Source organism: Corvus kubaryi, unplaced genomic scaffold (genome assembly GCF_017639235.1).
Source record: "Corvus kubaryi isolate FWS band 111438036 unplaced genomic scaffold, C.kubaryi_AGA036_p1.0 37397, whole genome shotgun sequence".
NCBI lineage: Eukaryota > Metazoa > Chordata > Aves > Passeriformes > Corvidae > Corvus > Corvus kubaryi.
Genome location: NW_024581136.1, coordinates 769674 through 797366, shown reverse-complemented (window position 1 = coordinate 797366; position 27693 = coordinate 769674). Strand labels below are relative to the sequence as shown.

The 27693-nt window shown below is 40.9% G+C and overlaps 1 protein-coding gene across 4 annotated transcripts in view; it reads left to right on the top strand.

Annotated features, from left to right (window-relative positions):
* Positions 1-27693, top strand: part of LOC121670935 (glypican-5-like) — a 338374-nt gene that overhangs the window by 71074 nt on the left and 239607 nt on the right. For all 4 annotated transcript variants that reach the window (XM_042041913.1, XM_042041910.1, XM_042041912.1 and 1 more), the window contains one exon: positions 5249-5943. In XM_042041913.1, coding sequence (XP_041897847.1) covers positions 5249-5943 — 695 coding nt within the window. The remainder of the gene's footprint in view (positions 1-5248; positions 5944-27693) is intronic.

The window sequence follows — 27693 nt, the reverse complement described above, 5'->3', positions numbered from 1 at the left end:
TGTCATGTCTGGGTGTGATTTTTCTGCTTTGTGCATTGTTCTCCCTGTATTACATTGCAAACACTCTGTACTTAAATTCTACTACTGCAAAATATTAATATGTTGTCCTCTATTTTGGCAAGCCATAAAGATGTAGAAATCTTAATGGACATGAAAGCATGAGAAGGAAGCCATTGTTCAACCAAGTCTAGCTTTCATTCATTCTGTAACTCTGTAATAAATGCAAGATGTTGAAAGGAAAGCAGCCAATGTTAGTGTGGTCCTAAGAGACCAAACAAATAATGGAGCTACTTAAATTTGTCATTCTTCTTTCATGATTACAGTCAAAATCTAAAATGTACACAGATGTTATTTTTGTATAGATTCTGTATAGATAGTTTCGGGTTTTGAGCATTGTTAAAATCTTTTTGTAATGTTTATAATAGAATGGTTTCCTTTTTTCTTTTTCTGAGGAGTTTGTGGATTTTTAAAACTGAAGTCCAGAAGGCCGTTAGTAACTGCAGAGTCCAAGGAGTCACTGATGTAGTGGAGAGCTGCTGCATTAGCCCAGTGGTCTTACATGGTCAGTTCTGTGAGCAAGAGCTGCCACTCTGTCTGGTGACAGTGGCAGTAACCTCCCTTTCACACAGGCATGTCATGGTTTGCACTGGGTTTTGGGACTCTGGTTTTTGAAGACATGGGAGTTCATTAATATCTGAGGCTCAGCTACTCTGGGGCAGAAATAATCCTCTGTGAGCAGAGGTATCTGGTGTTTAGGTTGACTTCATTTTGGTGAAATTGTTTCCATGCTAATATTCCTGCGTTGGACCTCTGGAAAGAAAAGAATGTAGGTTTGGGCTGATTCATAATCCAGCAAGTTGGAGGTTGCTTAACCTTGCCTAATGCTCTCCATCTGAACCCCACAGCTGCTTACAGAGTAAGAATCTCAATGGCATGTGAGGGTCTTGTAGGAGTGAGGAAAGCAAATGAACCTACTCTAAGCATGGCTATCATATGTCAGTCCAGATTTTCTTGGAAAACTCCTATCTGTGTGGGTTCCCTGAGACCACATCTGCTGCCTTCCATGTACTGTAAGAAATCTGGGGCTTATGAGATGAAGGCAACCCTGAATGCAGGCTCTCACACCACCATGTATGCACCAGCTCTGTGCCCTTCGCTGAATCCTCCACTCACGTATTTCCTTGAGCTGATGTTGCTGTTTGTCTTGGAGCCTGACAAACACACCCAGAAAGATTTTTGTGGCAGAAAGAGTGGCAAATTGATGTGTGGTACTTCTGCATCTTTGGTTCTTGTCTGGAGGATAAGGCTGCAGGAGAAAAGGTGGTGGCCTGGAGACAAACTTGGAGAGCTGTTGCACTTGGTTGGACTAAAATAGAGGTGACAGCAGTTTAAAAACTCAAGCAGCTATTCCTGCTGAAGGGAGGTTGTGCAAGTTGGTGAATGCAGTGTTTATGTGACATGAGACACTTAATACCTACCTGTTTTTCCGCAAATAGATCCCCAGGTGGTGGAAAAATAGAGGAGATATTTGGAAAATGCTGGTACACCAGCATTGAGCAGATTGACACCTTCGTCCTACATCTGTTTCTCCCTGTAGCACTATTCTTTAGCAGAAACACTTCCATTCTTGCAGCATTTTGTGATATGCAGTGGGTTTAAATCAGGATTAAATCCCACTGAAGGAGTCAGTGGTGTTACAGTGCAGAAGCTGGTGTGAGATAAGTCAGGAATCCTTTGTTATGCTCGTTGCATGAGGTATGGGAGGTGTAGCTGCTGGCTGAAGAGAAGGGAAACGTACTTGTGTCAGGGTGGATGTATTTCTGTCAGAAGGGAGCCTGTGCTCCAAACCAAGCTGTGCCATGCTCGGGATGAATAAGCATGAATGCTATACATGCAGAGCAATGTTTGTCCATCTGTGTGTGTCAGACTGACCATAATCCAGTTCTAGTGCACGTGAGGGCTGGGGAGCAGGCTGGAGGCCCAGCATGTGGACCAGGTTGGCTGCTTGGCCCGGCAGGCTTGGTGCTGCTGCTGGAGCAGCAAACCCAGCGTGGCATCTTGTCAGAACTGGGCTTGTCTCCAGGAGCTCATTTCATAACCCTGGCAGTTGAGATGGGAAGTTTGCAGAGGTGAGCTGTGTTTGATCAGCTGTGTTTGAGTGTCCAGGCATATCAGTGCTGGAGTCAAGTGTTCGCTGAGCACATGATGAACGGTTTGAACAAAATTCTCCCCGTGGAAGGTGATGCTGCCTGACTTTCATTAAGTAGTCACCACTGTGTGTGTTCAAAATTCAAAACTAACTGGTGTTTCACTTTTCCTGTAGTCTTAAATCAAAAAGGGGCTTCTCAGCAACATGGGAACAAACCTTGTTCTCCACATTCCTATTTGTTTTAATATGAGTGGAAGACGAAAAACCTCCAAATTTGATTTCTTCATCAGATGTTGGATTATTTCAGTTAAGGCTTATTTCTGTTCAGAATTGATATATTTGCAATATATTTCTATGCTGCTGGTAGGGTTTTGTTGAAGCCAAAGGCAGTGAAAGATGATCAAATAATTCTCCGAGTGTATCTTTAGGCTTAGAATTCAGCTTTTTGTGAGTTCATAACTGTCTGAAGTTTGCTGTATTTGACAGCATAAATGAGAAATCTGGTCTTGCAGATAGTGGTAAACCTTCCTTGGGGTTTAGAAACTTTGTACAAAGTACCACACAAAGTGCACTGAAAGGCACATGATTAATCACTTCAGCAGCTCCTGCTCTGCAGAGTCACAACTCAAGCTGTCCATTGTTGCCACATCATTTGACTGCATGAAGCCCTGTTCTTTCTGATTTAAAGGTCTAAGAACAGTAATTTGATTGTCTCAAACATCTCTTAATGCCTTAGCAATGAAAAAGCACCTACATATTTCCTTCTGAAATGTAATTGACTGCAGGCATGAGTCACTTTTTGTGTCTGACCAGTGGTGATAAGGAAGCACATGATACCTTACAGGGGTTTGCAGCACATCTATAATCACCAGCAATATTTTTGTGCCGTGTTTTTGATGTTAGGGCTCTTTTTGCAGGAGGAATGAAGCTATATGCCATTACAATTTTTCCCTTATGTAATGAAAAATAAATGTCATTATTACATATCATGATTTCACACTTGTCTCAGAATAATGCACAATTTTATTTAATAGCATGCAGAATTTTCACAGTTACGAGGTTTGAAAATAAAATGCTACATGGTTTTCTAACCTAGTATCCCAGGAATCTGCTGAAATCTCTTTTTTTGGGGTATATGTTGTCAGTGGATGTTTTGCTCTTTTGTTTCACTGGGGCTTTTTTTTCTCAGAAAAATAAGGGCATTAGCACATTCATGAATGAATTTCATTTAGTTTTCAGGTAAGGAGAGCAATGCCTGCAGTTCTGCCTTTATGGATATGGAAGGTAAAGGAAGAGTGTAAGATTGATGGCATTGTAGACAACAGTCCCTGCTCCCATAATTTAATGATAAGCTGAATATCTGTAAGGGAGCATGAATAGGGAGGAAACTTAAATACCTGTTTTTATGTTTTGTAATACTTCTATTGAGTTTTGTAGTATGATAAAAGTGATGTTTTGGTTTCCTTTAGAAATAAACACATAGGAGTGATGTGGCAAACAAAAAACCCTTTTAATAGTATGCAGTAGCCCACAACAAACTGCACTACTGTTTAAGTTGCATCAAGATTTCTATCCTGGATCCAATTTTCAGAATTGTCGTCAGCTCTGAAAGTCTGCTTCAGTCTGAAACTTGGCAAGGTGTTTCTCTGCCAAGAATGTACTGTCATCTTTTTCAACTGAAGTGTATCTGGTTTCTTAATTTCTAGGATTTTATAAGCACTTCCAAAGTATTAGTTGCTGTAATACCAGTGGGAGTGCTGAAGTGATTTTTCTGGCAGAAGGATGCAGCGTGTGTGTGCAAAATACTGATGATTTAATGTACAATGAGATATGCTGTATTATCTGTTTAGCTAAAGCACACTTTGTGGTAAAAGGGATTGTAATGCTTATCATAACAGGCAAGTCAGTTGCCCAGGGAGCTGTCACAAGGAAGACACGGTGCAGGCTTTGCTGCAGAACTTTGCCAGTGTGTGCTAATCTTGAGTTCTGTATTGTGTCTGCTCCTTTGTGGGGCTGATCTCTGAGCGACTTTGGGCTGTGCTGCAGAGCAGTGAATTGCATGGTGATGTTGTGATGAATGGAGAGTAGGATTAGACCAAAACCCCATTATCTGGCCAGTCCTCAGGAGGTATGGAGTGACAGGTCTCCTGCCTTGACTGGAACTACTTGCTACCCAGAGGAGTGCAAGGATGATTTATGTCAGAGGCTTTTTGTTGGAGAGCTTCCAAAGAAAGCAGTGGGAATGGTGTGGATTACTGTCTTCTGTGTCATTAAAAATAGTCTGGGAAACTGATCCCTTCCTTGTCCTGTCCATGAATTCTAGCACCCCAATCAGTTGTTTGGGTGTATAATACTTACCATGTGCCATTTAAAATGTGTTAACTGTGACACTCCTTAAATACTATTTTTTCTTAGGCCACTCAAAAATGGTGTAGTTAAAGGAGATAATGTTTTCCTGATTTGTTTGTTTCACTTTGGTTTTGGGTCATAGTGGACATGATGTCAAGTCCTCCCCAACCACCGGTTGGTGTCCAGACATGGGCAGTGTTAATGGGGAGAGAATTTATTCACCCAGCATCTTTTCCTTCATCTTGGAGTTGTACTTTGCGAGAAGTGCCTCTCAGCCACCTACTCAAGCACTGTGAAACAAAAGTTTCAGCTTCTGTTTGTAGTGGGTTACCTCACAGTTGAGCTGAGGGATGCTTTGGAAGTGTAACCAGCTGAACTGCCCAAATGCAGTATGAGTTCTAAAAACCATCTTACGCAGCCCTGGCTGGTGCTCCAGCCCTAGCCTGGAATCCGTGCGAGTCCTTTGTGGACTGTGAAATGTGGATCAGGGTCTGGCTAGGGGGAACACAGTCACCTTTTTAAAGAAAAACTATTGTGTGTTATGTGTTGCCTTTATTATGCACAAGCAATACTTTGGGGTCTCTTTAATCACATTACTGCTTGAAAGCTGTATTATCTATTACTGCATTCATATTGCAGATTTCATGTAACTACTGATGTTCCTGTTCAGGACAATGTTATTCCTGTGACTGAGATGTCAGGTGCCTGCCATTAACCTCTAGTTCTTTCTCTCCCCTGCCCCTTTTTTAGAGGCCTTTGAGTCTTTGCTTCGCTTTGCTGAAAACCGCACAAGTTCCCTGTTTGAGACAGCTTACAGACCTATGGCAAAAGAAGCAGCAGAGCCTGTTAAGGAGCTTTTTACAGACATCTCTCTCTACATTCTGGGCGCAGAGACCACAGTGGAAAGTGCAGTACTGCGGTTCTTTGACAGTCTCTTTCCTCTGGTCTATAGCCGGCTAATAAACCCAGGAATTACAGATCTGTCAGAGGACTATACAGAGTGTCTGCGGCTTACAAGGCAAGACATAAATCCTTTTGGACACTATTCTAAAAACATGGTTACAGAGCTGTCAAAATCTCTTTGGGCCAGTAGGATGCTGAGCCAGGCCCTGAGCCTGGGCATTGAAGTGATAAATACTACTGAACATGCCGCTCTGACGAAGGAGTGCAGCAGAGCCCTGGTGAAGATGCAGTACTGCCCACACTGCCAGGGCCTGACGCTCATCAGGCCCTGTGTGGGATATTGTCTCAATGTAATGAGGGGCTGCCTGGCCAGCGTGTCTGAACTGGATGCACAATGGAGGGAGTTTATCTCCACGCTGGAATATCTGACTAATGAAATGGCTGCCTCACACGATCTGGAAATTGCTCTGTCGGGGATCTGGAACTCCATCAACGAGGCCATCCTGCACGCACAGCTGAATGGACCACAGCTCTCTGCTACAGTAAGTGCTCTCTAATTGTTTGCTACTCCCATTTATCAGTTTTCTCATTCGGTGGATAAACATTCAAACAAGTTGGTGTTGTCTTTGCATCAGTTTTTAGTCTTTCACTAGATCTGTGTTTAATAATCCATGCAAACTTTACAGAGAATTATGATGGGGTTCAACAGAGTCTGCTTTGAAATGAAGGGGTTGGGGGGGATTTGTTTCTTTAGAAGGAACCCTGCACAGCAGAGAGCTCTGCCTTGTCTGCACAGTTTTCTAAACAAAAATTTGGGGTGGTCTTTGATAGTAGATATCAATCAAGTGTTACCCTGGCATGTAATTGTAGTGTGTGGGGACATTCTACGGGATTTGGTATAAGGGGTTAGAAGAGTGAGCTTTTAAATAAAGGCAAAAGAATTGACTTCCACAATTTTACAGTCCCTTTGTTTTTGTGCTGAGACATCAGGAAGGTAGTACAGTTCTGTAATAAGTACACCTATCATACAGAAGTTGGGAAAGGAGCATGAAAAAATTCAAACCGATTTGGCAGCATTTACATAAGTAAAGGATAAAAATACACTTGAAGTGGAAACGGCTTTGTGAGTGGTGTAAATTAAGGAGGAAAGAACTAGGATGGTAGAACTGTCACATAAATAATAGCAGCATATGACTGGCAGGTGTTCTCTCAAGGTGTTGAAGATTAGACTAGCAATTACTGAAATGATTAATGATGCAGCTGACTACAACTGTATAAAGTTAGCACAACTGTCAGTGGAAAAACACGTAGCAATGTGGCCTTAAGAAGGGTATAAAGACTAATCTAAAAAATGCAGATAGATCTGCCTGTCTTGAAAGTAAGGGAATTCTTGGAGACAACAAATGAGACAGAAATGCACAAATCTAAATATGTAATTTCTGTGTAGAACTTTGATCACCGCATTCTGTAAGAGCAAAAGTAGTCTGGAGGGTCCACAGAAAGAACCTGTGTCAGAGTCTATTCTAAATGAAGGATGTTTTTTTAATAGGAGAAAAATGCTTCTACGTTTGCAGCCTTCCAAAATCCCTAATATTGCAGCTCCCTTCACTGTAGAACACCTGACTGAGCAAGACTTAGTATAATAAATAAATTATAAAAAAACCTCAACCACTTGTTGTAATCTGATAGAATTTCACTTGTTATGTTTAGTTACAACTCAGTTCATATTGCCTCGGTTTTCCTTTCCTTTTCATGAATGACAAACTTGCTAGTTTATCTGACATCCAAAGATAAACATGAAAAACCTCTAGGAAATATATCCAGGTTCTTGAGCAGTGGATAGTGGGCACTGGAGCCTGCGTGTGCTGCAGGTCTGCATTGTGCTAAAGTCTAGTTGGTGATGTCGCGATGTACCCCGTAGAGCAGTGTTAAACTTAGAACGTGTCATGAACAGTGTTCCTGCATCTGCCCCTATTTTCATACAGAAGTTGTTTTTATATGAGTCTAGAAGGGAACCAGAAATCAAAGTACACTACTGCTGTATATTGGTTTTATCTGACTATAGGTGGATACCTCTAAAGTCATTGTAGAGCTTCATGGCTGATTACACAGACAAAATGCTAAAACATAACTCTGCATTGCATTTATCAGCCTCATAATTAACGTGCACTTCCTTAGCTTACTGAGGGGTAAAATTCATGATCCAGGTGAATACTGGATAATTATGGATGAACTCAATGAGTGTATTGCTTTTAGGTGATTTGGAAGTAGAATTCTCTCTACAGTGTCTTTCATGCTCAGGATTCTCTTTAAAGATTATTCAAGTAATTTTATTTGGGGACTTCTTAGTTCCCTGGCAATACCTTTAAACAGCTTCCTTCTTTGAAGCATTTGGAATAAGTTCAGAAAATGCTGTTGTGTTTGAAACTCCATTAATTCTTTTTTTCCTGAAGTTATCTTTGCTTTCTCTCATTGGCAGAATCTCCATGTGCAGAAGAAGGTTGTGTATTGTTCTAGGGGCTGCTCAGTAGAATGGCAAAGGATGTTTTCTGTTTGAAAATAAAAACTATGCTTCAGTGTGTGTTACTCTCGATCCTTTCAGTTGTCTGTAGAGTAAGATTATATTTGGAAGACAGAGCATGTTTCACTACTTAAACGAGCATTCATCTGATCCTGGTTTAAAATTTTCCTGATTAGTTACAGAGGGATAACCATTATTTAGAAAATTGAGCCTAATTAAGCCGTATTTTCTTCTCTGAAGAAGTGGAAAGGAGTTCAATCCCCAGGTTCAGGATTTCTGGCTGGAGATGGGTTCTGAAAATGCAGGCTGTGGTTCTCAATTACTCTGGGGCCATTTGATTTGTACCCAGTGTGTTTACGGGATTCTTTCTTTTCCCCAGAAAAGATATCTTCTCTTTTCCTAAGTGTTTGGAGACCTTTTTTTGCTCATGCAGTGTACTCTCCAGCTTCTGCAAAAGTGGAAATGTTCAACTTAGGTACAGTTTCCATTACAAATGCAGTAATTGGTTTCATTCAATTATAATGGAAAACTCATCCAGGAAAACAGAGCACTCCTAGTCATCTTCATTTGTCCCGAGGCAGCCTTAATTAATGCGCCTGCCCTTTTAGGAAACATTTTACATTTTTAATAGACAATATGGCTAAAAATTAGGGTTCTTTTTTTCTCTTGTTGCCTGCCTGGATGATAATGAATAATGGAAAGTTAGATTATGTTTTCTTTAAAATGGGGAAGGGGTGAAATAAACCAATAAAGCACTTAGGATACTTTGCTCAAATGAGGTGCAGTCAATTGATATTAAATCTAAAAATAAAAATCCTATTTGTATGAGGAGTGCATAACTTAAGGAGAGTGGCCTCTGCTGATCTCGTCCATTACAGCCAGGAGAATTGCCTGATTTGCTGGGATAGCAAGTGTGAAAGGTCACCTTTAAGATATTGGTAATCTCTCCTCAGATTCCTGGGGAATGTGCCATGCCATTTGTTCAATGATGCTGGCTTGCATCCAGCTTACTTAACCTAATGCAAGCCAGCCCCAGTCTGCAGCACCAGCAATCATCATCATTGCTTTCATCTGCTCAATCTAATTGTCTTTCTTCTGGTAGGAGCCCTGACTGCCTCGTGGTGCCAGCTACACACACACACCAACTTGGTTTAACCTTCCTTACAATTTTCCTCTTTGTTTATTTCTTTTTCTGTCTTTGTGTTTTAAAGCTGATCTGCTTTTTCATGTGTTCAGTTTACTTTATTGCTGTACAAACTCTGTATTTATGCATCATTTCTGACGTTTTCAAAGTGAAAGTAAACTATTCTCAACTAAAATGCAGAGAGGAGCAGGAGGAGAGGCATGTGTGTGGTTGCTGGCACTTCAGGCAGATGTATCAGCAGGTGGGGTAACAAACACTGCCCACACTCCCTGGAGCCAAATCCCAGTGAGATGTTCCCATTGCTTGTGTAGGGCCAGCAGCGACTTGCAGTCCAACTCCAGCAGGTTGTGTATGGGGATGGGTGTTGGAAACAGAGTAAGAGGTAAGGAAGATTTCTGTTGGGTCAGAAATGGCTGGAATCTGACCAGTCCCACCAACTACAGGTGTGCACCTCTGCTGATACACAGGACATATCTGAGTGCTTCAGTTTGGGCCTTCAGTGAGGCTTGGCCATCTTGCCCCCACAGTGACACTGCTGCTTCTGACAGGCACCCACGATCTGTGGGATGGGTTTCCTGCTGGACCAATGGGCACTCACGAGTTGCTGCCCTGCTTAGGCACAGACTTCCTTTAGCTTTGCTAGCTCATGGTTACAGAGGTTCCCCTTTCCTGTCTCTGGAATAGAATCCCTTTGCCTGCCTGCCCACATGGTGGGAAATGCAAAGGGGATGTGTGTTAGCAGAATATTTGGAATGTGGGAAGGGACATACTTCTCTCTGTTCTTGCTGCAAGAAGTTCATAAGCATAAAGTATTTATCTTGTTGCTAATGTTGTAATGGCTGAAAAAGCATTAAATGAGGAGAACGTAAAAAGCCACAGACCTGTTATTTTTAGAATGGATAACTGTTAGGCAAGAGCGGAGTCCAACATACTGTGTTTTGTGATTTTAGGAGTAATAAAAGCAAAACCTAATAAAAGGCTTGATAGGGATTATAAAACCGAGATATGATCAGAGATTAAGCATTAGGAGAAAGCAGAAAGATGTGCCTTGAGGCAGTTAATTTCTTGGAAACAAGCTCACCAGTTAATGTGATAAAAATGATATAAAAAAGTGATAGAAGAATAAACTTTGGGAAGAGGAGCAGATAGAGGAAGGAGAAATACAGGAAGGGAGGGGTGTTTAAGATGCAAGATGCACAGAATTGCAGGAGTGTCAGGAAGCACAGAAATAGTGGTTGTGATCAAAATCAGATCAAAATCAATGACAACCTTTCTACAAGTTGTGAAGACATCAAGGAGAAGGATGGATAATATTGAGAAAAGATCCACTAAATACCAGTTGTATTTTAAAGGGACTGGTTTCAGGTTGTAATGAAAGAGACTCTCTGACGCCTATTTTTGGCAGATCATTTGAGTGTTGTTTCTTAAAAGTTCGTGTGGCTCAGAAGAAATGCAAGAAAGGCATGAGAAGGTGAAAGCTTCTAGCAAGGACTCTTGTCCTCACTGACAAAGAAAATTATAGACAAAGGAGTTGGGCTTTCCATGCCTGTCCAACCATTTCTGCTGTGGTCCTTTGCAATTAGGGATGTCATTGGGACCTGGGAGGCAAATTACACAGAATTAACAGCAAACTAGAACTTAGGGGAGTTTAAAAAAAAATGAACAGAAAATACATATAGATAGATGGTTGTTCTTGGTGGCTGGTTGATCAATCTCCTCCCATCAGTGGGTTTAAATGTTGCATTTAACCAGATGATGATCTGCTGAGAAGCAGCACAAAGTACCATTACACTGAACAAGCAAACCATATAGATATTTCCTAGATTCAAGTTAAGGATAGAAGGGGGCATCTGCCTGTGAAAGAATATACTTGGGGTGTCCTGGAACGCCTCTGTTACTGCAGTGGCCTTGAGCCAGAACTTACAGGGGAGGGGCCTTTGGGGAAAACAAATATTAAAAGCTTACTATAAATTTTCTGGTAAAAATTCAACAGCATCAGGAAGGCTTATGGAAAATAACTCAGTTGTCTTAAATTATTAGGAGTGCAGGGGAAAAATAAATCCTGAACAATAAAAGACTCAAGATCTGTTAAACAGTCACCTTTAGGGAAAGAAAAGCTTAGAGAAAAGAGTGCCAAATTTGCAGCAGCGGGAGATTGATGCACAGTAACCTTACAAATTTGAAAGGGAAGCAGCAGTACTATGAACAAAATAACTTTGTGCTGAGTGAGTTCACAGCAACAAAGAGTTTCTGCCAGCCAGTAATGAACTACTTGATTAATGACATTGAATGGCATCATAAAACACTCCTGGAGACTTTGGAGAACACTCAGAGCTGAACTCAGGTGCTTCCTTCCTGCAAGTTTTCCAATTCAAATGATCAACACCAGCTGTCAATAAGTATAAAAACTGTACTTAGCAGAGGTTAAAGCAGTATATTCAATTCCTTGTGGTTAGATTGCAGAAAACAACTGTAAAAATGGACAGGGAAAGTTATGTTTGTGCAGTATTTGCACTAGAAATGTTATTTTAAATGGCATTTTGCTTTTTCTAAGCATTTAGCAGGAAACCTCCTCTGAAAACAGAAACCGGAAGAACAGTCAGCTGTGATGAGGTTTCTGTTCAAGGTCTCCAAGCAGCCCTGTCTGATTTAGCAGCAATTTTAGCAGTCCTGGTATGTTTGGTTCTCATGAACCCGGGTTATGTGATTGTACATCAGGTTCAAATCCTTTGTGAATCCTAGGGCAGGAGGAGACCCTTTAGAAGCCAGGGGAATTGCCCCAAGGGCACACCTTGTAATGACCTATTTCTGTGGGAAAGGTAAGAGGATGGCTTTCACAGTGCTGTAAAACATGCAAAAATGAGTCTGCATTAAATTTTTGGTTTATTTCTCTTGGGCTTTATACTCATTAAGATACTGCTCTCATCTTATGGGCAGTTACGGGTGAGTTTTTAAAAAGCAGCAGTGGGACTACGTATCTGGAATCAACTGAATTTCATGGAGTGTAAGCATCTAATTCTTGCAGTCAGCTTTGTAAGTCTTGCCACGTGCAATTTGCTTGATTTAAAAGCATTTCGACACTTGAGTACTGTAGAAGTATTTCTGGAAATAATCATCTAAATTGTTTAATGCATTTGCCTTATTTCCATCTGTTACAGAAGTCCTCTGGAGAATTAGAGCTCATGTAGCCTTGAGCAGCTCTCTAAGGGGACACAAGGAGCTTTCTGGCCCCTGTTGGTTAATGACAGTTCTCTTCCATGCAGGTGTTTGATAGCACAGAGTAGCCTTATTTCCTGGTGGTAAGGATCATCTCATCTGTAGCGATGGAACTGCTTGAAATTTAGTATTTGTGTCAAAATGAAGTAGGTTAAATTGAAATACGTATTTCCAAAAATATTATTATCAAGTGGAGCAGGAATGAAGAAACACCATGTAATTACAATTGAGTTAGTTCTGAGAATATTTACTGGGTATTATTCAGCTGTCATGTTGTTTGACTAAACATGTAGCTAAGAATTTGATGTGATGTAAACTGTACAGCCTTAAGTTGCTTTTGCAGAAGTGATGATTCATTTGCATGGATGTGTCTCTTCATCCCCAAAAGCATTCCTTCACAAGGCCCATCTAGCCTCCCAACGGGCTGCTGACTTGCTGATAGTGCTTAACCACACTATTAATGAGTTGTTAATCTGTAGTAAGATAAAAAGCTCTTTTCTGCCTGGTGGAGCAGTATTCAAGTTCTACTTTTCATCCCCTAAATCTTGGATTTTGTGTAAACATATAACCTAAAGGGCTTATGTTAAACATTGATATCAGTGGAACTGATGGATGTAGCTTTTTACCTGCTTTTGATCTGAGACCTGCTTTATCTGTGATTAACCCTTTGTGGTTAATTACTGTGATTAAAGTTTTGGGAATGATAGTGACTTAGGGGTAGTGTCTTTTGACAAAGGCTTCTGTCTATGAGAGGGATGACAGCATCATTATTTTTCCTGCTTACAATCAAGATACACTTGTTTGGCCTAATCTTATTGCCAGAGTGTTTGTAGAAAATGTGTGAGGTATTTGTGTATGTTTGTGGGGTCCCAGAAACGCTGTTAAGTGAGTGTTTTCCGGAGATGTGCATGCATGCTGGTTCAAACCAGATGAAATTGTGCATGATTCAGGTGCTTCTTCTGCATTACATATGCTCATGTATGCTGTAGGGCCAGATGTAGAGAGTAAGGACAGTGGGTTAATGATAAGGCCAAGAAACAGTGTTGTAAAAAATGAATTTGAAAAAAAGAAAATCACTCCATATTATGGATACTGTCTGTATTTAGGGAAGATAATTTAGGGGTGATAGATTCCTGAAAGATACGTTTTATTACTTCCTTGTTGTTTTCTTTAAGCTTGAAAACAATGATACCCCATTGATGTTCATTCTAAATACATCCTTAAAAGTGCATGGTTGATGAAGCAAGTGTCCTTGGCCGTTGCAGGGCTGTTCAGCCTGTCCCTCTGTGATGTTCAGTGCTGTCAAGACTAACACAGGCATCCACAAGCACTTGTGCACACACTGACAAACACAGCCCACTGCTTTTCTTCATACCTTCAAAGCTGTGTCTTTTCTAGTGTGGATAATCAACTCAGCTCTAAAAGTGCAGCAGCTATTTTTGTTTAGTAAGAATGAACTCATGAGCTCTACTATGAACTTGAGTTTACTTTTTCTCAGGGCCGTGTATCAGCATGATATGGCCACTTTTTCTCAAAGCAGCTGCTTTGCTTCACTTTGTTTTACAAATCGAGGCTCTGGAATTTTTCAGCACCACCTTATGGTTCCTAGAGAATTAGGTCCTGGGAACTTCAGCAGCAAGTATAATTAAAAGTAAACCCCAGAGTCATAAGCTGTGTTAAATATGGTGAGAATGATGCTTGTTTTCCCCCCAAAGCTGAAAATGCTAAAGGATACCTTCACGCTAATGTGTGTCCTGTTTGACTTTAGCTCCATGCTGTAGAAGAGGAGGATGTGCCCAAGGCAGGATATGAGCTCCAGAATACAAGGCCTGTCAGAGCCATAATCATAAACCTGCCAAGAAAGAACAGTTGTAATTTCACAGAGCCAGGGTTGTCACTGAGCACTCTCTATCTTCCCTGGAATATGAGTCTGGTGTCAGCGCTTCACCATTATTAGAGTTGAAAGATGAAGGACGTAAATATGGTAAGAGTCCAGGATTTTGCTTGAAGCACAGCACTGAGCAAGGCAATCAATGGTTGGGATAATATTTATGGAAATGATGATACTCAAGATGACAGATGATGTGCTTAGTGTTTCAACGAGAGTTGTGTACACTTTATTCATTGTTTCTACTTCTTTCTTTTTTATTCTATGCACTTATTGTAAGCCTCCCCAGATAGTGGAAGTCGTCTGCTGAAATTGTTATTTTCTATTACGAAATCAATTTAAACTACTAAAGAGAAATTAGATGTGCAGGTTCTTTTTACAAACCTGACTTTCTGTATTGTGGTTTGTTAAATATGATGAATTTTGTAGCTGCATTGCTTTAGAATTTTGGTACTTCTGTTTGTTGTGGTTAATTTTTTGTCTTATAAATTAACAAGGCATCAAACAATGAAGTTGGAGTGTTGCCGGGTTGGGGTCCAGACCCTGGTAAAAAATGCAGCTCGAGCATATTGGCAGCGAGGCTGCTTGTTATTCATTGTAAGGCGTCTGGCTATGGGGGTGTTAGATGTTTGACAGCATTGAATAGATTCCAGTCAGCCATACAAACTACCTCCACTGAAGTGGAAAGGACCATAAAATTGTTTTAGCAACAGCTAATTCTCCTGAGTCTTTTAAGGCTTTTTTTTCCCTTATTTTTTCTTTAACCATTTGGTTGCCAGTAGAGGATTTGCCAATTTAAACAATAAATCTTCCCGGATTCGTTTCATTTTTAAGATAGTTAAGAAAGCTTTTCATTGATTTTGCATTTAGCATAATTTAGATTTTGGGGGAAAAATGACCAAAAACCCCAAACAAACACCAGCCATCTAAAGTATACCTTGAGCAATGTTACATTTCTTTGAATATAAAAACTGAACTATAACGTAACTCTTAGCACTGTTTTTTCTACCAATAACTTCAGGTCCTGTTTTTATCAACAAGGTATTTGAGGGCTAATCTGTTAACTTGTAGGTATTTGTTTCATGTCCCTGCTCACCTTTTAAGTGCTGCAGTGCCACACAAGCTTGGTGCTGCAGGTTCTTGTACAAACAGCTTGGGGCGTTGTCTTTTCAATCTCCAGCTGAAGATGTCTGTTAATTCTTCTATCTTTACTTTGAATTCCTTTGATTTTTTCTTCTAAGTAGCTTAGTCTGTGGATTCGGTGTGTGAAAGAACATAAAAATGTTTTTACCTGTCAAATATTTCATATTGTAAGTGCTGGCTGCCTCACAGTGTGCCATAGTTCAGTCGTGAAATGTAGCCATGTCTGGCAGGCACAGTGACAATAGTATTGGATTATACCAAGGGAAGATGAAGAGTGAGGATCCTCAGCTGTTACAGCTTCATTGAAGGGACTTACAGGAACCTGGGGATAATGTTCAGTTTTTCCATTTATCTGAGTGCAAGGCTGCAACCTTCTGACATTAGATGGGGCATGAGATTCGAGTGAAAAGCCAGTTGGTTCTCTTGTGACCTTCTGCCCCAGAAGAGGCTGCCCCTTGTGAAGACCTGTGTCTTGTACACCGGGAAAAATGACAGATTTCATCCAGCTGAGTACAAACTTTCCTTTTCCTCTCCTGTTTCCCTGTAATTATTCAGTTAGGTTAACATTAATTGGAAAAGTTGAGAAAAAATCGCCATTACCAGCATTTGGTCTTAACTAGAAATGCTGTAGTGCTTCCTAGCTGTCCTAAGGAGGCACTGGGGAGCAGCAGCAGCATCAGCACATGGTGCTGCTCTGAGTCAGGGCTGAAATGGTCATATTGTGAATAAACCTAGGGCACAGCCTGGAAACAGGAGCCTGGTGACTCATGAGCTGTTGTCCCCTTCTGTGGTAGACAAGGTGGAAAGCCCTGGTGATTTTGTTGTGCTTCTCTAGGCTTTTATGAATTGTAGTGAAGCTTTACTTATTTTTTATTCTTCTAGTCCATCTATACAAAACCTTCACTGAGTTTTCCTTTAGTCCACCTCTGACTATATAAACCAGAGAAGTCAGCATAGTTTATATAAGGGAAAATGGAACTATAAATGGTAGTTATTGAATTTGTTGTACCTGCATTTAGAGAAGACCTGCCTTTCCTTTTAAATACTTGAAGCCCAGAGAGATATGTGGCCTTTTTAAGGCTTCATCCCTCGTGTGCTGCAGCCAAATGCTTTCTGCAGCCATGGGACCAAGCGGAGCAAGTGTCTGCCCTGACCAGCTTAAGGGGACTCTGCTCAGAGCAAAATTTACCATTTATATGGAAAGGGACACAAATTTTGTTGTCTGTGATATCAAGCAAGTGTTGGCTCATATGTCACTAACTGGACATACTATAAAATACCTGATTTTTCAAGTTGGGACAGGGCCTGAACATTCTGACAGCTGTGTTACGTCTGAGTTACTGGCAGTCACCAACACAACTTCCAAAGCTTATTTTTTACAATGGTAGGAGCCTCTGTCTCCTTACCTGAAGGGTATATTGGTACCTCTAATCTCTGTTTCTTTGCAAACCTCCTCTGCTCTACACTATCCCCTGTAGTCGTTTTCTGGGAGATCAAACAGTTTTAATCCTCTCTAATGGAATTGTGTTGCTTTATTGCAGACCTGTGGCTCATGAGCTTGTGAGCCATGGCAACATGTGAATCCTCATTTTCCCAGAGGTGAGCCTCATTGTTGCAGAGTTCCCTAGAAGGCATTTACTGCTGGAAATACTAATAAGGAGCGGAGGATAGGGGAAAGAGAAAAAATACAGTAATTTCTAGACTGTCTGTTTCAAGTGTTCAAGTCTGTGCTTTGTTCTGTGTAGTTGGAGTGGAATCAGTAGTGGAGTTTGAAAGATGAGCACAGGGCCCTGGTGTGTTGGACTGGCAGGAGGCAGCAGGAAACTGGATGTACAGGAAGAGGATTGAGGGGCAGACGTCTGTCTGGATAGTGAAGAGGCGATTGGGGCATTTCTGTCCATCGGTGTGCCCTTACAGAAGGACACTTCTTTGCTCACGTGGTATCACAGTGGAAGTAATCAAAGATGTGCCCATATTTGTTTGAAAGGTCCATTGGCCCTTTTTAGGGAGATGTCCATACTTTTCCCCCTGTTTTCTTTCTTTGCCAATGCTTTTTTTTAAAAAACTTCACTCAATAAGACAGTTTGCTTTGACTCACCGCTGTACTTGATGTATGGAGTTTACCCTTGGTTCTCATTCCTAATATGCTCTCTATATTTTAATTACATACTTTCCCCCATTTTTTTCTAGTGAGTGTGACACTGCTGCCTTCTGTGGAGGCAAGAGGAAATAATCCCTTTGTGCTTTGTACTAACCCAGGCTGTCACACTCGAATGTGGCACTAGAGCAGGGACATGCAGAGCTTGATGGATTTTTACCTTCTCATTTTTACGTACCAAGAGTTGGAACTCATCTGCCAGCAGCAGAATGGACAACAAACATTTCCAAACAAGCAGCAGAGAACAGCCCTGGGCCTGGGGGCAGCTGGAATTGGCTGTGTCTGGGGCACAGGGCAGCCCCTTCCCCTCACAGAGACCCTCCCACCACCCCCAGCCAGCGCTGGGCACTGGCACCTGACACAGATGGAAATTTGGGGAGAAGGAGCTCAGACTCGAGGAGCACATCTTCTAGGGAATAGAAGATTGCAGGAAGAAGTTAAGGCGAATTCTCAGGAATTGTACATCATGTCTGGGAAAGCCTTTGTTTGTGACAGGAATTTGTCATTTGTGTTTCTGAACTGCCGGACATTGGCAGAAGGGGGGAGAGGCACATACGAAGAACTGAAACAGGGATTTGAAGTAATAGACAAATTACACTATTCATAGAATGAGACAGGCAGTGGTTTTGGGAGAATCTTGTTTGTGTGGAAAGAAAAAAGGGCTAACCCAGGAGAAAGAGATGTAGAAGAATATGGAAGCAAAGCAGTGGGAAAGGAATGTACTAAATTGAGACAAAAGACATGGAAAAGAGCTAGAAAAACAATTATGGAAACCCTTCCCCTTCCCCCCTGTATTTGTAGAGTCAAAGAACTGGAATGTGTTTTAAGATTATATAAATGATAGTTTTTGCTGACTGGAGGAAGGTGTCAACAGATGGTCTGGCCTGGCTGGTCTTACAAGCCATGAAGCAATATAAACTGGTTTCACTTGGGCTGTTCTGAGAAAACGGGTTCAACACAACAGGGGAGACAGTTCCAGCAGCAGCACGGCCATGTTTACAGGTCTCCTCCTCAACCAGGCTTAGCAACCTGACCCGTGTTATACAGAGAGAGTTGTGCAAAGTTATGGGAGCAGAGCACTGCTCTGTTGTCCCCTCACTGTGATGGCACCCCAGGCAGTGGTTTTCCTTTCCCAGTGCTGCTTGGCTGCAGTGCTGGGTTTTCCAGTAAGGCACAAGACATTCTATGTGATGGATTTCCTTTTAAACCCTGGGGGAAAGGGTGTCACATCAGCCAGCTCTCGGGGTGCACAGATTCATCTAGAGAAGTCTTTTCAGTGCTTGTATTCCAGTTACTTGCCTCCTTTTTTGTCAATTTGGAGTGCTGGTGAGGACTTAACCTCAGTATTGTCTGTCTTGCCGTTAGAGTGTCCTGCTTGGTTAATCCTACCATTTCAAGCTGGTTTTAGCCATATTTTGCCTATGCTAGAGGATGCTTGGCTGCATTAATCTGTGTGTGAGTTCTCCAGAGCAGTCAGCCTGACCTTCTCAGGTGTGCCCTTCCATGCTGCTGATAGCTGGGGAGGGACAGGAGTGTGTGAATGACCACACACGCCCTTGCACACCCACACAGCGGCAGATCTTCAGGGCTTTTGGTCAGTTTCTTTTGCTCTTCTCCCATTAATTGGTTCTATGTGTTCTACAAAAAAGGCATTTTGTGTTTTGTTGGTTTTTTTGTGAGGTATGTGATGCATTACTCTGCAAGCTTTAATCATTAAGTATATACAATTTATACTTCTCCATATCTAAACTTGCCCAGAATATGTCCTCAATTGTGGGGCTTCATCCTTGATGGAATTATGAAGTCAGCTTCTTGCAGGATCTGAGCTGCTCCATTGATAGACTCTGAATTTTGATATGAGCTTAATTCTTCATGATAATTTGTTGAACTGACATTTATCATGATCTGAAAGTGAAAAAGAATGACTTGTTCATTATAATTAACTATGAAAATGTGTAATCAGTCCATGATTCTATTTTGAGACTACATGTAGTGACCCAGGATTTCCAAGTCACAAGATGTGATACACTTAAAAAAGTCTTTTCATGTTTCTCCCCAGTGCATATGATCCCATGAAAATGTTTCATCACTTCTTTACAGTATTCTATAGAATAAATACAATTTTTTGACATCAGACTCCAAAGAAGTTGACTTTGTCCCATCATTACTTTGTGCACTAAAGAGTGAGTGAGACTTGAAGTACTAGCTTGTCATTGCAAGGTCTGAGTGGTTCCAGTTTTCCTTGTGTACACTGTAAAATGCTTTTTTGGAAGGTTAGGGACAGAACAATAAAGTCTATGCTTCACTGGTTTGTTGGCAAAGATCTCATGACCACTTTTGCTTTTGAGCATCTAAATTTTATTGAGCTAAGCCATAAGACAGTAAATTCTTTATCATTTTTGGGTTGGGTTGTTTTTTTTTTTTTCCCTCCACATTTCTTAAATTTCTGAGGAAAATTTCTCCAACGAAGTACACTTGCTTAAGCAGCAGAAGGGAAAATAAGATTTTAAAATTTGCTTGGATTTCATAACCTTCAAGGCTGTGTGGCCTTGCAGAGGGTGTGGGATAGAGCCCAGTCCTGCTCCGTTCCCCACCTGCCCTTGTGGGTATCCTCCACATGGCCACAGTGGCCACTGTGTCCCCTCTTCAGCCTTGTCCCACCCAGCCATTGCTACCAACTGGGAATGGTGGGAAGGTGTGATATACAGACGGCTTTCCCACAAAATTCCTGAACCCAAACTATCTCTTGCTTTGTTTTTTGAAGCTGATTATCTTTGGGTATAAAAATTTAGGGTTATTCTAGGGTCATTTCTCGCCGACACATTGGTCATGATTAGAAAAATAATCTCTTTTTGAGTGATTTGAGTGGTTTTACTCAAGTGTTTGCTTCTGAAGTTTTTTTTCCAAGTACTCCCTTATTTTCCTTTTTTTTTCATCTTAGAGTTTTAGATTTTTAAAATATACGGAGAAAAATTACATACTGAAAGTGTAAACGATCCAATGCTGTGTTACTTGTACTTGGCATTATTTAATTTACTTTTTCATCTGTGTACTGTCTGTTCTTTCACAGATTGAATCGAGAGCCCTACTTTCACTTATCCCTGTGCTGCTTTGCTTGTCCCATGCAGAGATAGGGACTAATAAAGTGAGCATACTTTATAACTGCCTTTTCAGTATAAAGTACCTTCAACATATATGGCAATCAGGCCATTGTACTTGAGGTTAACCCCCAGCCCTCTCTGAGCTCAATCCTGAAAAATAAACAAAACTCTGGGAAAAGAGGTTTACTTGGCAGAAGGATTGAGCTAACATTATGGGTATAAAAACATTTCTGCAAGAAACTGAGCATTCTGGCCCCAGTCCCATAAAGCACTTAAGCACAGGCTTCGTTTTCAAGTGAGTAGCAGACTGACTGACAGCTAGAAAGGCTGAACTCCTAATCCCTGACCCTACGTGTGCAGCAGGACTCGGGTTGCTCACGCAGTCGTGCCCCAGCCAGGGCTGCTCCTCCATGCCCAGGTGGGATGGCAGGTCCCAGGTGACAGCACTGGGGTTTCTGGGAATGGGCACCTGGGCAGGTGTCAGGTTGTACTGCCAAAGCCTGGTGCCTTGCACGGGGTGGGCAGAGCTGCAGAGCTCTCCCTTGCCGGGGAGAGGAAGGAAAATGTGAGGAAATGGTCCCTTACACCCGACAAGAAATTTCCACCACCCAGCAAATTCCCAGCTGTCATGTGAGGGCTTTTGTGCTCAGTCTGTCCCCTTTTTCCTGAGCTAAGCTCTTGCTTGCAGCCACTGTGCACATGATTTGTGCTGTCCAGGAGGAACAGACACATCGAATCACAGGGGCTCCTCTGCAAGGGGAGCAGGAGTGAGCAGAGGGCTGATCTGTCACTCAGCTGTCAGGCATCCTGGCATTTTCATGATGAATTAGGCTCTGTAGATGCTTTGTGGCTTGGCTAACAAAGAGATATTTTTTCTTTACCAGATTCCCCAGTGCTACCCCTACAGTACATGATTTTACCAAGATGATTTTTAATAATTTGAAAATGTAATACACAGCATTAAATGAAAAGAGAAACCATAAACATATATAATTTTATCATGTATTTTTTTTGTTTAAGATTGTGATAAAGCTGCATTCTTGATACATCACCAGTGTCTGCTTAATAAGGTTTTCTAATTTTATATGCTTTCTGGTTTTGTGTGCTTTTCCTTCAGAGACCATGGGTTGATTTTTTGCATTGCAGTGTACTTTTGTGTGTGTTTATAGTTTTATATGCATTTATGATGTTTAGTGAGCAAGCAGTAATTTTGTGTGTGTGGTGTAAGTTACAGGTACTTATTCCTTCAGAATATTTCTTTTCTGTAAAGTGAAGTGAGTACTGTAGTCATCAATCTTCTTTTGATCTCCTTAGTGTGTTTATACGTATCACAGGTGCTGATTGTTATTATGACCTTTCTTCTTTCTGAAACTGATTTGCTGTCTGAATCTTGCTATTCAGTTGGTATTTGATGAGTAATGGGAATCAGTCTTCTGGTCTTTAATTTTTGGACCCTGGTATAAGTTGGTGTTGGAGTATGAGATGACATTCCCTTTATTTTTGCATTGATGAGCATTCACAAAGTGGAGGTGACAAACTTAAGGCCAGACATTCCTGTGTTCTGCAGAAAGTCTGTATTGGCTTTCCACAAAACCATGAAACTTTCTTATTTTGAACCAGCTTGGAAGTGTTGTTACCTAAAAGGCAACAAGGCTTCAAAAGTATATTTTTTTGAGGTGGCTACTGATGGCAGAAAGTTGCAGAGAAAATAAGTGGAACAAAAGGTTAGTTCTGATTCGATAGACATGGCTGGCATTGCAAGCAGACTTACCTCCCACACCGCATAGCAATGAGCAGGCAGCTTGGTGAGAAAGTTCAAACTGCAGAAGATTATCCTTTCACAAATGAATTCTTTTAACAGGCCCCTGTTGAAAAGGGTAAGATTATACCTCTGAGGAGAAGTACCTCTCTGAAGAAGTGCTTATGCCACTTACAGCTTATGGAAACTCTTAAATCTTTTTGAGTAAAAGTAACAAACTTTTCTTCCTTTAACAAGATACACATTTTCTGTCAAGAGCAGGCCTATTAATTGTGAATTACTTAGGGACCTAATACTCTGTGGAGGAAAAAAATACTGAGATTTGCATAGCAAAATACTCCCTTTTTATTGCTGTGCTTTTTCAGTGCCTGAAAGTTTCTTCAGCTTCCAAGCCATCATATCTAGCACATTTTTGTATTTCAGCTCATTTGCTTGTTGTGAGTGTGCACTTTGCGTTCTTTTGACACAAAGCATTGAGTTATAGTGCCACATTCAAAATTATGGACTGGGAATATCCAAATAAAGGTTGTCACAGTAACTTGTTCACTACTCCACTGTAAATACAGAAGCTCTCGAAATACACTGAACATGGGCAAGATCATATTCCTAGAGTTTACTAAAAGTGGAGATGTAAAAATTTTGGTTAAATGAAATTATTTTGATCTGTTTCAAACACATCATGTAAAGAAAGCAGTAAGACTTAAGTGTGACAGTGATGATGAAATGCCCAAAGCATATGTATTGCATTTAAGTACAAATTTGGAAATTGGTGTAATGTTATTTACACCTTGGAAACTTAAATTAGGTCCCAGTTCTGCTCCAGGTAATGAATCAAGAGTGAAGTATGGTGAACCCCAGTCGTAGGAGCCATGGTGGATGTGTTTTCTGGGATACTTTGGTGATGTGATGTCAAACATCCATATTTTTCTGTGTAACTGATCAGTTTGATGTTTATGTGACTTTTCTAAATTCGCTTGTGCGAATTATGTCCATTTACTTGAGGCAACTGAACTTTTTTGAATGTGAAGATATTTTAAGAGAAAATAAGCCCCTCTTATATTTAAAAATCAGAACTAATAATTTTAATTTTCTGCAATTTTTCATCTTTTGTCAAGGAAAACGTAACATGTTTCTAATAAAACATGCTGACATGGTTGGTATTGTGCTCTTGCACATTTTTTTTTACTGGAAATTGTCTTGCTTGCTGCTTTCATAAAATTTGCAGTCTTTTGATTCCAAGGTCAGATTCTTGATGACCTTGACATTATTTAGATTTTATTTAGGAAGTAGATTCTGATACTGATATGAGTAAAATGTCCATAATAAACTATGGAAAAACATGGAGAAAATGACAAAGAAGGGAGGATTTTCTGTGACATTTCACCTGAGCTTTTTGATCTCCATGTGGTTGCAAAGGTTGGAGGGGGAGCTTGTGTCTGTCAGATGTTGCTGCCGTGATTGGGAGTGAGCTCTGGTGCTTTGCTACATGAAGATTTTGCCCTGTGTGGTGAAGGCAGTGCTGTCCTGCACGTCTGAAAAACTGGATCTTGTTGTGAGTTGCAGGGAGGGAGTATTTTCACCACCATCACAGGGCACCCATATAAGAGTCTGGGTGCTGCTAAATATTACTTAGCAAGCCCCTGTTCCTTCTAAAACCATCACTCCATCCTTCCAGTTCCCACTTTGTTGTGTTTCCTTATGGAAAGACAGTGGGGCAGTGGGAGGCCAGCAGGTCCTTCAGCAAGTCAGGGTGTCAGAGGGAAGGTTGAGGAGTGAAACTAACGCTTAATGGGTCATAAAAGAGTCATCTGAAATTCTGGAGTTGCATCAATCCCAACTCCTGTAGCCAAATTAGGTGAAGGCACTGGGATTTTGAGGAGGCAGGCAGCTGTTGGAGCTGCAGTATTTACTCCTGAGGATTACGAACAAATAAAGCTCCATTTCCTCTCTTGTCATCTGTGTGCCATGGCTGTCACGGACAACTTTATGCATAACTTGGTTACATGAAACCCTTGAGAATTATTCCTTGCAAAAAACAATGAAAGCTTATCTTTGTGCTGGGAGGCATTTTCAGGAGTGCAGCATGGGGACTGTGTTGGGGTTTGGTTTCGATTTTTCCCCAGAATGCGTGGAAATCTTTTCCTACTGTCTCCATTTGATGGCATTTCAGATTTATGGATAGATTCTAAAAATGATCTTCTGGTGTTTAGGTATAGTTAATATTGCCTTATTTTAGCCATGGTTATGGGCTTTCAGATTTTAGGCTAAAGAAGACATCTGTCTTTTCACTCTAAGTGTTTTCTTTAGACATGCAGATGCTACAAGGAGATTAAAACAGGGTGAGAAAGGTTTTCATAGGAATGGCTTTTTTAGGATGTGGGTTCATTTTTTAAGATACCCAGGTTTTAAAGCTAAATGAATTGGGGACAGACAACTGCTTTTTGACCACTGTGAAATTAATTGCTCAAATTTTTGCTGTATTCCTGCCAAGTACAAAGGAAACAACACATATACGTGGTTTACAGTTTTATCAACAAAAACATGGCAAGTATGAAAGCTTATTTAATTCGCAGTGCTGTGGAATGCTCTGTGTTTTGTATCCCTCTTGAATTTCCACGGAATCTGGTAGATTTGGGAATAGAGGTTCAGATTTCCAAATAAATGGTATTTCAAAGTTTATTTGATTAGGGCATTTCCACTGTGATGTGGATATCTTTTGTTTGGTAATTCAGTCACAAGTGGAAGTGAATTCTATACGTCTTGTTAATTTTGCCCTCTGGCCTGCTGTGCTGGAATAAGTCTTTTTCATGTGTATCGGTAATAGAAGTAATTTCTTCTCCTGTGTCGCTTTCTCCTATATTGTTCCCCTGTTTCTCAAGCAGAAAAAATATATTTTTTTAATGGGACAAATCCTTTTCATACAGGAAAATTCTCTTAGGAATCTGTCTTTTTTTTTTTCAGATTAACTCTTAGGGAAATTAATTAGCAGTCTGTCTTTTTTCCATATGATTATTTGGCTTTGAGGGTTGCCATCAGAGCAGGAGGGGGAACTTCATGAACCTTAATGATGCATTTCTCGTAGGCCCTGTTGCACACAGAATTGCAGCTACCAGAGTGAATAAATTTATTTGGTGGTATAATCCTTCACCAATGGAAGTAGCAGTGGTTCTGAGTTGTCAGGCAAACATCTATAAAATTAGATTGGCTTAACTAAATGCCAGCAGTAGCTACTGTACTTTGCTTCATACTGGAGTTGAATACAGTGAATGCCAGTGAAGTTTTAAAATCTAAAAGAAAATAGCCAAAAGCAGCACATGTTCAGATGAGGAATTTGGTCATGCATGTTTTCCAGCAGCTGCTTTTATTTTAGGTTTAATTTAAAATACATTCAGCTTAATTCCATCTTCAGAATCATCAAAGCCTACCAAAAATCCTCAGATTTTGTTTCACAGAGATCATTATCAAGTTCTGAGCAATTGTATGTTTATTACTTTCATATTTTGCATTTCTGGGGTTTCATATAGTACCCAAGGGCATGGTCTAACTCAAAGAATAACAGGAATCAGCATGCTTTTCATTTACCCTTTTTCATTATTACAGGCATCCTGTATTAAGACCTGTTTTAGTAACAAGCCAGGTTTACTTTTTAACCTTTCATGTGCTTTATTAGGTTGCTGAGATTTTAATTTTTTATTTTTTACTGGTTATGAAAATAAACGAGTTTTGGTCTTGATTCCTATTCATGCTATTGCCTTTCTAAAAAGTTTTGTCATACGAAAGTTGTGTATACAGATCTTTTCAGCAGCTGATCAAAGCAGCAGGAAGGCCACAGTATAAATGAGAGGAGCCCTTTGTGTCTGGTTCTTTTCCTAGGAGATTGTTGCACCCTGTGGACAACTGTCCTCAGCACGGGCTTCACCCACTCCAACAAGCACTTGAGCCCCACTTTGCTTCTCATCAAGTGTTCTGTGCTGCAGGGTAGTTCAGAGTGGCAGTGACCAGGCAGACAACTTCATATAAAGGCAGCAAAAGGTGTTTGCTACAAAACACTGCCCTCCTATCCCAAATTATATTTCTTACATTAAATAATCTCAACCCAAGACATCTGAGATCTGGGCTCCAGGAGACACTGAAACCCCCTGAATTCAGGAGAGAGTTTTCTCTCCATCATTGTTCAGTCCTCTTCCTCCGTCTTTTTATGGTGACAAGTTTTGTCATGTCAATTCTTACCAACCAGAAAAAAGTGGGACTAACAGTTTTTGCTTAGGGAAACAAATAGCAGCCTGCTGTTTGCTGGTGTTTGATAAACTGTGGCTGAAGGGTTTGAGTGAGCTGGTTGCTGTAGTCTAGTTGTTATTCTATTTGTCCTGCATGCATACTGAATAGTGAAAGTGGTCCTGTTTACAAGACTCTCAAGATGCTTTCAGCATATTTTAATAACCAGTTCCAATTAGCACAACACTGGGCCAAACTGGGCCCCAGGTGTACAAGATTTTACAAGTAAGTGTCTTGCCTCTATCTAATCACATTTCCTTGCAAAAGTCTAAAATTGAAAATGAAGCTGTAACTTGGGTAGATTATGTGGTAATTAATTGACCCCAGGTATGTGTATATTCCCCAGCTTTAACTTTTTTCTGCAACCAGATGATGACTTTTATTCTCACTGGTCTACCATGCTCTTGCATCAAGAACTTGCTCCTAAACAAGACCTTCAGTTCTATCCCAGTAGATACTGAAATTGAACTTTTGGCTGATTCATTGGCTACGTTTGGGAGAATGTACCCCAGGATCTGCAAGATCAAAACCTTGCTGGATCCTTTTAAGTAATTTTTATCATCACCCTACTTAAATGAGGAGGTGAAAGGATGGAAGCTGGGTGAGCTGTGGGCACCAGGCTATGAGGATGGAATAACTGTGCTGCTGGTTTGCAGTAAGCATCTGCAAATGAACATTTAGTTGGATGTGCCACTGAGGATGCTGTAAAGAAGGCAAGGCTAGGGCTCTCCAAAATTGTCAGTTCACAGGGAAGTTACTAAAGAAGTTGCAACCCCTCTTAGAGCTGTGTGAGTGGAGTGGGTGCAGCAGTGGGAGCAGTGTGCTGTGCATGTCTGAGGTGCACGGCAGCCTGGGGTGTGTGACCTGCAGCTCTGTGTCCCAGACAGGACCTGCTGCCCCCCGACCACGAGTGCAGCTCGCTAGCTACAGAGAGATGGGCTTCAGACTAAGCCACCTAAACACTACATTACTTTTTCCTTTTCCTTCATTTTACGTTGTTGTGGGCCAGCTTTTTGAGGGCAGTGTCTCTTGGCACATGTATTGAAAGGACCAGCGGCTTAATTTAGCATCAGTTTGAGCCAGTAGT